Source organism: Papaver somniferum, unplaced genomic scaffold, assembly GCF_003573695.1.
Source record: "Papaver somniferum cultivar HN1 unplaced genomic scaffold, ASM357369v1 unplaced-scaffold_79, whole genome shotgun sequence".
In the NCBI taxonomy this organism is placed as follows: Eukaryota; Viridiplantae; Streptophyta; class Magnoliopsida; order Ranunculales; family Papaveraceae; genus Papaver; species Papaver somniferum.
In genome coordinates this window covers 2,450,824-2,460,716 of record NW_020650859.1, presented here as the reverse complement: position 1 = coordinate 2,460,716, position 9,893 = coordinate 2,450,824, and the positions used below count along the sequence as shown (strand labels likewise).

Below are 9,893 nucleotides of genomic sequence, written 5' to 3'. Positions count from 1 at the left end.
AAGATAAGTTTTTGTTCTTACGGAGTACCAGAGTTTGAGTGCTATATCTAAGTTTCTCTCACCAAAGCCCTAAAGTGGTGTTGAATTAGTTCATAGTCGGAGATTTCTGTGTAGAAAAATGATTTTCAGTTTATTGTTTTGTTGGTGAATCTGGAGATGTATACGAGAGTGTGGTTTTTTTACGTGTTCGTTGATAATTCTGCTGGAGCTATTGCACGGTCATGTATTCGGAAACTGAGAGATTCTGGTAATGTGCTCGTTCAGTTTAAATTTTCATCCGAATGCATAATTAGGAGAATTGGGTTGATGAGTGAGAGTGTCATGCTGAAGAAATAAATTGGCTGTTGATGATTCTGTTACGAGGCTTGGTTGCTGATGGTGGGAAGTCAACTTAATGCAATATCTCCCAAACGCAAGGAGTCAAAGGATACACAAAATCTATATGGAGACTAGTGATACTCAGTTTTGCAGAATGGCTTTATGCTCTATTAGGGAGCATTGGTGCTGCGATATTTGGGTCTTTTAATCTTCTTCTCGCGTTTATCATTGCACTAATAGTGGGTCATATTGTAGTGATCTCGGGACTCACGGTCGTCATCTACGTCATGAAGTGGAGAAATGGTGCTTAATCATTGCAGCCATAATAACCGTAATTGGCAATTTTATATAATTAATCAGGTAGTATTATCACTTTGAATACATCTTATGATCACAGCTACGGTAGAATCGATAAATTTCCAATATGGAAACCACCATTTTTCCTTTTCTATAAGCATCACGAAGAATAGACCCCAAAATCCCAATATAAACCCTAAAGAAATAATACTACACAATATCAATTTCTCATTTGTATCTTCTTGATAATTTTCTTGATCGTCTTTGTTATCGCCTTCTTCCACTTCACAAACATTCTTTGTAGGTTCTCCACACAATAATGTATTCCCAACAAAAGCCCAGCCATCACCACCCAACGTGCTAAAGTGAATTCCTTTTGGAATTTGACCACTCAACTCATTGTAAGATAGGTTAAAAACCCCAAGAGAGTCCAGCGATGTTAACGATTGTGGGATTTGCCCGGATAGTCTATTGAAACTTAAGTCCAGGGAAGCTAAGTTAGACATATCTCCAATACTCGCAGGTATGTTACCCGAAAAATGATTGTGGGACAAATTGAGCCTTGCAAGTTCGCTTAACCGACCTATCTCTGTTGGAATGTTACCATCAAGCATGTTGCATGATAGATCCAATCCCGAGGTATAAGTGTATATTTTTTCAAATTCCAACATGATACCATTGATCACCATCTGCAATTGAATGTTATACACATTCATAAGAGGTTCGTATGCGTCTGTTAAATTCATCCAGTAGACTCCTAATTGCTTAGGAATATGTCCGGAGAAATTGTTGTGCGATAAGTCCAAAATTTGCAGTTGATTCAAATTATTAATCTCATCAGGGATTGATCCATTGAACTTGTTTGACCTTAAAGAAATGATACTTAAGAGAGAGTATTGTGCACCAAATAGTTCAGTGGGTATACTTCCTTCGAATTGGTTATTCGCCAAGTTAAGAACTACCAACGAAGGTAGTTTACTGATGAAGTTGAGAGGAGTACCATCGAGATAGTTGTCCTGCAGTTGAAGAATACTTAACCATTCTAATTTTTCAATCTCATTTGGAACATTTCCTATGAGATTATTGCTCCCGAGATTTAGTGATTGAAGATTCTTACAATACCCGAAGGTACTTGGTATAACCCCTGAGAATCTGTTGTTAGAGAGGTCGATTATTTGAAGAGAAGATCGTGAACTTTTTGAACATATAGAAGAGGGAATTGAACCACTGAGTTTATTATTTGATACATCAAAATAATAGAAATTTTTGAGTTCTGAGATACAAGAAGGAACAACTCCTGTCACGTTATTATGAGACAAGTCCAAAACCTTAAGATGACTCAATTTACAGATGAAAGTAGGGAAGAATCCTTTTAGATTTCAAGATTTCAAAGACAAAGACTCTAGTTTGAATTTAGAGTACAAACTGATATTTTGATCTATATCTACCGTTAGCCTATTTGAGCTCAGATCTATGGTTGTTAGGTTCAGATCGTTAATCAGAGATTTCAATGAAACGCTTCCCTCATTTGAGTTATTATAGACAGAAAAAATACTAAGGTTATGAAGATTCGATATGCAACTCGGTATGGTTCCTGTTATATTATTACTTCCTAAATCAAGTTCTCGAAGAGAAATAAGATCACAGATTGATTTTGGTATGGATCCTTGGAAATTATTGTCAGACAAGTCGAGATTGGTTAGGAGCTTTAGGCTGGATATTGATTTTGGTATGGATCCTTGGAAATTATTGGATGACAATCTCAGAACGGTTAGGAATTTTACGTTGGATATTGATTTTGGTATGGATCCTTGGAAATTATTGCTAGACAAGTCGAGATTCGTTAAGAATTTTAGATTGGATATTGATTTTAGTATGGGACCTTGGAAATTATTGCGAGACAAGTCGAGATTGGTTAGGAATTTTAGGTTGGATATTGAATTTGATATGGGACCTTGGAATTTATTGCGAGACAAGTCGAGATTGGTTAGGAGCTTTAGATTGTAGATCCAAGAAGGCAAAGATCCTTGAATTGAACAACGAGCAGCATCAAGACTGACCAACATCGGTGCATTTGAAATTGATCCGCTTATATTTGTTTCTGATATGACAAGTTTTTGAAGCTTAGGCCACTGATGTTGAAACATCCTAGTTAGATCAGGATTAAGACTAGGATTATCACTAACATCGAGCACTTTCAGCTGAGGAAGATGAGGTACAGAACCTTGTAAATCACAACCAGACAAGTCGAGATTAGAAAGTGAAGTTAAATTCGCAAGTTGTACTGGGATTCAGGAATTGAGTTCTTCATTAGAATGCATATCAAGAGAAGATAGAAAAGAAAGATTGTGAAAATTGGGAAACGTTGTGCTAGATATATAGCAATTTGAGATATCAAGATCTCTGAGATTGGAAAGATGAGATATATGCTCACCCAAAATTTCCTGTGAAAATGTATGTAGATCAATACCCCTCAAATTTATGTTGGAATCTTGCAACAATTGAAGAAACGTCAGATGTATCAAACAATAATATAAAGAACAGTATCAAACAACTCTACCACGAACAAATTGATGAGGGCAGAATCACAGGTTCAACAAGCTGTCCTTAACACATTAGTTCGCGGGTATACTCTGAAGTAATGCTAAACCCCAACGTGCGAAGATGTGTCCAGGATAAGACTGCCCGATATAACTTGAATTAGCACAACGCAAGTTACCCACTCTTGAACTCAGCAACAGGGATGGAAGCAAAACGCCGCACAAAATATAAGAAGAAGAAGAAAAGTAGACCTAGAGATAGTCGCTGCTTATGTTTTTTTTTTAAAACAGAATTTCGAGTCATATTTATAGGATGAGATACTTGCAAATCAAGTTAGGTTTTTTGTTTTCTTCAAAAACAAGTAAAACTCGTAAAAGGAATTTCCCACAAATAAAACTCTTAAAAAATAATTTTGGAATTAAATTCCTAAAGAAAAAATTCTCCAAAAAGTAAATCCGAATAGGAAAGGGACTTGGTGCATGGTATACGCGTATATCGCATGGGTCAAAATATGTATTTTTCCACAATTCATACATAAGTGTATGATTATATAGTGGAGCTCCTCTTTAGTTTTCCACAATGTGGGACTAAAGGTTCCACTTCATTCACCCAAAAATGAGTGAGTATCCTTAGACCCTTAGGTCATTAGATCAAACCATACCAAGACCATAAAATCTTTTTAATTAAAACTCATTTTCTCCAACAATCCCCCACATGAATGAAATATCGGAAAACGAAAAAATCAGAGTAAGAAAAATACCATTTAGGCAAAGGTGTCCATGAGGTCTTGAACCGTGCTTAGTGAGAAGTTACCGGAACTACTAGCTAAACAGTGAACGCGATGTCTTGAACTGCTAGCGTTTGGTGTAGTTCAAATAATATCCACGCATGATATCCTCCAAGTGTTGCTAAGTTCGTGCCGTTTTGTCCATTTTGGCCCTGGACATATCCTGTTTCTCAGGATGCTCTAAAGAATTGGCTCCATTCTCATAGGAAGCGACCCACTTCCTCATTCAGATAGGTGAGTTCCATCAAGAGTGCTTACTGCTACACCCCACTCCACCCACGTTTTACAATTCATACATAAGTGTATGATTATATAGTGGATCTCCTCTTTAGTTTTCCACAATGTGGGACTAAAGGTTCCACTTCATTCACCCAAAAATGAGTGAGTATCCTTAGACCCTTAGGTCATTAGATCAAACCATACCAAGACCATAAAATCTTTTTAATTAAAACTCATTTTCTCCAACAATTTAACACATGTAAATTAACTAACCCTCTCACCCATTTTACAGATGATGGTTGTAAGCGAACATTCCAAGATAAATCAAGGTAATGTAGAGATGAAAGGTTATTGAATTGTGTTGAAATTTATAAACTAATGTCGCAATTGGAGAGATCAAGATGAGAAAGTTTTGTTAGATTGGAAAGCTGGAGCGGAATTTGTGTTCCCTGGAAATCGTTGTAGGCAAGATCAATATACTCGAGATGAGGAATTCTAAAAAGGGAAGGAGGGAAGTTACCTGTTAGTGAAGTGTTTCGTGGATTAAATTGGAATGAATCATCATATCCTCTGCGGTAATTTACATAGACTGTGTTCCGAAGACTGACGGAGATGACCCGAAAAGAGTCATATGAACATACAACTCCGAGCCAATTACAACAATTCTGATGTTGGTAGCTATCTTGCCATGATACCAAACGATTTGCAGGGTCTTCCAATGAGGATTTGAATTCTAGGAGAGCACTTCTATCCTGTTCATGACATCCATGACAGGTTAGTGGAAATTCAGTGACGCTGATCAATAAACAGAACAAAAGATGAAGATTGATGAGAAGGAGACGAAATGATGTCATTTGAGTAGTCTTATTGAATGAATTCATGGCTAAACTAACCAAATGTGCAGAATGTTCACTGGTGTGGAGTGGTATTTAACATCAGCATCTCAAGTCTAGAGCTTGACTTGGGTAATCAGTCATGAAATTATTTTTCTGTGTAGGTAACATCATAGTGACGTTAGTGTCCATTTACAAAAGTCTCCATGATTGATATTTGTGTTTGATAAAGTTTCTTTTAGAGATAAGATCTGAGATTTCGAGTGGACATGCTTGATTTGAAGACCTACAGGTGCAGTCAACGGAGGAAAACATGCATCATCAGACTCATGGGGTCGGAAATACTATTCTCTTGCGTAAAGAGAGGGATATCCTAGTGAGCATTTTCTTCCACGTTTATTTTCCAACAAACAGACAAATTGGGATACAAAGTTTGTGGCGCAAATCATCCCGAAGTTTGATCTTTTTAGGTTTGATTTTTTTAGGTTTGATAAGAATAAGTCCCTACTCCCAGCCTCCATTTTTTAGGTTTGATTTTATTTATTTTTCTGTTTGCATTTTTTTATATCTCCATTTTTATATTCGCCGTTGGCATTCTCGTTTGTCATATATAAGTATTAATGTATTGAAATTTAGTTTTTGTCATTGAATCCGTCATCGTTATGCCTGAAAAATTCAGTGCCGGCATATTAGAAGTATGAATACCATGCCGACTGGGACTAAATCGGCATGGTATTCATACTTTCACCATGCCGATACACAATATCCCCCAATTTTGAAATTGTAAGTACACTACCGGCACAAAATATTTATTATCGAGCATGCCGGTAGTAGTGCCGACACGGTCGATTCCCAAGTGAACCGTGCCGGTTAGAGGACAAAAATGTACAGAAAAAATCTGTCTGAAATAGCAAGTTTCGACATGGTATTCATCTTAAAAACTATGCCGTCACTCAGTATCGGGATGGTATTCATCTTAAAAACAATGCTGACACTGTGTAGCTTGTCTTAGTTCTCTCTAGTTTAGATAACGAGGAATGTCTTCGTTTGTTTGTTGTTTTCCATTATTTAACCCGAATGGCCCGTGAGGAATCATATCCTATCTGACTCGTGAAGAAGCTGAGGGTTCGAACCCTCTTAAATAACGAGGTTTTATGGTATCCAAAATCATTATTAATGAAAACCGCTTCAATTGCTACGGTCTTCCTGTCAATGATAAATTTTGGACTCGCAGCGAGTGACAGCAGTAAAGTGCAAGCAAGTTAACATTGTTGCCTGGTGGATTTTTTTCTATGTTTTCAAGACAACTACCAGTGTACTGCTCTATCTCCGTGGTACAAAAATCAATTTATTTTCTTCAAACACATTTATTTTCTGGATGAGAAGGATATCCTAATGAGCATTTTCTTCCACATTTATTTTCCAACAAACCGACAAATTGGGATAGAAAGTTTGTAAGATGTTGTGGAAGGGACAAATCATCCTGAAATACAGAACGGGGCATCTTTACTATTCTCTCCCGATAAGAATAATTCCTTCCTCCGTCTCCATCTTTTAAGTTTGATTTTTCATGGAATTCAAGGGATTGTGAACATGGGCTAGTTTAACACGAATTTTCTAATCAGTTAGTAATTTTGAAGGCTAAATGGAAATTGTAGTATGTTAAGGGGAATGTGGGGGCAGTTGCTCTCACGGCCTATGGTGGTAGCACTTGAAATTATAGTATGTTAACCCACGAAAGTCGAGTGATGTTAAAGACTTTGGGGTTTTCCCTGATAATATATTGAAACTTAAGTCCAAAGAATTCAAATTAACTATCAATTGGTGAATTTTATTTTGGAAATCAGTCATTTGATGAATGTTTTCTTGTTCAGACTCTAGTCCTCGGATTCATGATTTTTGTGCAGATGTTATTGAGGAGATATTAAGTCAGGAGTCTCCAAAAAATTCATAAAGGTGCAGAGGAAAAAACCAATTTGTGGCGACTCCGAATCATAGCACTTGCAAAAAGTGATTCAATGACCTAGTTAGGTCTCCACCGAGCCACATCTCCAAACACCCTTCCCCTGTAACCTGAAGATGGAGAACAAGTACAGTTAATCAAATTAAGAATCATGATGAGAAAATGGGATAAAAGCATACTTCAAACTCAGATAATGTTGGTTGAATTACTCAAAATTTCAAAAAATTGTAAATTTTGGGCTTGTTCGGTTACCTTAGGTGAAGAACAGGTTACCGAACTCATCTGAAAGTGTAGTTCGGTTACTTTTTCCAAACACGCAGGTTACCGAACTCGCTCTTTAAAGGAGGTTTTTAGTCGTTCGGTAAACAAACATGTTACCAAACTTTATTTATAGGGTTTACAGAGTAATGTTCGGTTAGTTCGTAAACTTTAACCCAACCGAACTCCACGTGTAATCGAACTCCACATGTATGCAATTAGTGAAGAGTTCGGTCTGTCAAGACTTTTGCGAACAAACCGAACATAGTGGGGCAAGTTCGGTTAAATTGAAACTCAACATAGTAGGTAAAATAGCACAGTTAGATTACATTGGAATTTTTTTTCCTTTTTGTAATATGGGTAAAGTTCGGTTACTAAATAGTTTTAGAAAAAATTTTGAACCAACCGAACAGAGTAGGCAAAGTTTGGTTAAATCATAACTCAACATAATGGGGAAAACAACACAGTTCGGTTACATTGTTTTTTTTTTTTGTATTATGTTAGAGTTCGGTTACTAACTAGTTTTAGATTTTTTTGGGACCAACGTAGCAGAATATATTGGTTTTCAATGAGGAGTTCAGTTAAAACTATTTTTTGCGACCGAGCTCGGAGTTCTATTATGAATAATTAAATTCATGATAACCGAAATGTTCTTCGTGTTCTTGGTTTCAGAATGTTCGGTTACAAAATTAGTGTATTTTTTTGGTTTGCTTCCTCATCTTATAGGAGCTGGAGTATGAAATCTCCCGTATGAAAAATGACCGGGTTTTGCGATATACTTGTATTAAGATATTGTACGATGTAGAGGCTGGAAATTGCATTTCTTGAACTGAAGTTTGATTTATACTGTAATTATTAATTAATTCAGTTAACAAGCTTGTGACTTTTAGTGCTTATTATTTGTATGTATTGTTGGTGATTCAGAATAATGATCTTGCAATAAGGTGGGCAGACGAAAGGATGGGCATGCTGGAGCTGGTCCAGAAAGAAGAGGAGGAATATAAGAAGGCACGAGCTGCTGCTAAGAGGGGGAGGGAGCAGGAGGAGGCTATGATCTCTTATGGTTACTCTTGTAAGAAACTAGGTTCTAATTAGATTTATGCCTTTCACTTTAAAATTATTGTGGGATGATATTAGTTACTTAAATTCGAAAATCATCCCCATCAATGAAATTCTTTAAAAAAAAAATAAATAGATTCGTGCCTTTGTTGGGACATTTATCGCTTTCTGAATTGTGCAACTCAGTAACTTCTCCATACTTTTTTTTGAGTATGAATTTTATTACCGTGGGAGTGTGGCTGGACTAATACCGGCACCAATTTTACTTGAATACCCAAGAAAAAAACGGTGCTTTTTTTTTCTTTGTTCAGACTCAACTGATTTGCCTGACTGATTCAAAATTATTACTACCCCAGTTTCCATCAAAGAATACAGTCACTATTCACATTAGCCTATTTGCAGAAACAGAGGGAATACATGCGAGTTGTAGAATTTTCAGTCAAATCAAATATGTGCCCATTGGTATGACATTTATCTCAGTCACGTCAGATTCAGATCACTGAGTCAGATTTAAACAACCAAGTGTTAGTTTGACTGAACTAATGAGAAATCTACGAGAGGACCAGGTTTTACATTTCACAAAAGAGGTGAATTAGTTAAGTTTGTCACATTGCTTAAATGCGAGACACCAGCAAAAGAAAAAAAAATCACCAGGCCGGCACATTTCCTCAGCCTGTTGTGCGAGAAAGTTCATAAGCTACGTGTAAGTCTTTTATTTTCTAAAGTAAATAAATTGGTGTTCCCCAGTTGATGGCAGACTGAAATTAATTTTATACTCTGGTGTGCGGTTGGCAAATGATGAGCAATCTTAGAAGTGTTGCAGAGATTCTTCAAGTTAGTGTTGATCAATATTCAACAAAACAAATAAATCACCAACATCAATATTAATCCCAGATCATGACCACTGCCATCACTCCCACGCCTAGAAGCACCGAAGCAAACTTAAAAAACGGTGTGTCGAGGAAAGAAGGTGTTTCTGGTCTGTAGCTTTTAGAAATAAGATGGTGAATGGCCACATAGATGAAAATTCCAGTTGCAAAACCCATTGAAATGGCATAGATCCAATCAGCTACTTTTCCCTGTGTAGTGGCATCAATACCAATACCTATGCCTACTCCAATTGGACTTGAAATAGCGAATGCAAATGAGTAAGCAATTGTTGCGAGGAACGGCCTGTCTGGTAATAACCTGAGCAGTGCAATTCCCATGGCAACGGCAGCAAATACCTTGTGAAGTGATATAGTCCACAAGCTTCTCCATGCATCTGCTTTATTATCTGGAAAAATTTGTGGTTATAATCAGTTGCAATGTCCATATGGCCATCGTTGAAAAGTAATAGCACCAATAAACACGTACAAAAACGCGTTTACCACAGGAGTGCTTGACTAAAGAACTTTGTAGACATTAAATCAACAACTAACAGTCATGATGAAGTTATGACAACCTCTCAAGAAAAAGCAAAGACAGCTAATTTATGACAAAAGTCTCTACCTAACATGGGGCCGACATCAATAAAAAGTTGATGGAGTAGAAGAATACCTGCAACTCCAATGGCTATGCCCTCGAACACAGAATGAAAACAAAGTGCAGAAATCAGAAGCACGGTATCTATTAGACG

The 9,893-nt window shown here is 36.9% G+C and overlaps 1 protein-coding gene across 1 annotated transcript; it reads right to left on the bottom strand.

Moving 5' to 3' along the window:
• Window positions 1-651: 651 nt before the first annotated feature.
• On the bottom strand, window positions 652-1,991 carry LOC113344564 (putative receptor like protein 25). Its single transcript, XM_026588515.1, has one exon. The coding sequence runs from the start codon at window positions 1,359-1,361 to the stop codon at window positions 675-677; it is 687 nt and encodes a 228-aa protein (XP_026444300.1). The 5' UTR covers window positions 1,362-1,991; the 3' UTR covers window positions 652-674.
• Window positions 1,992-9,893: the final 7,902 nt, after the last annotated feature.

What these genes read in the sequence shown, in the direction of transcription:
- LOC113344564 (XM_026588515.1), bottom strand. Translation starts at nt 1,361, where the DNA reads ATGAATTTAACAGACGCATACGAACCTCTTATGAATGTGTATAACATT.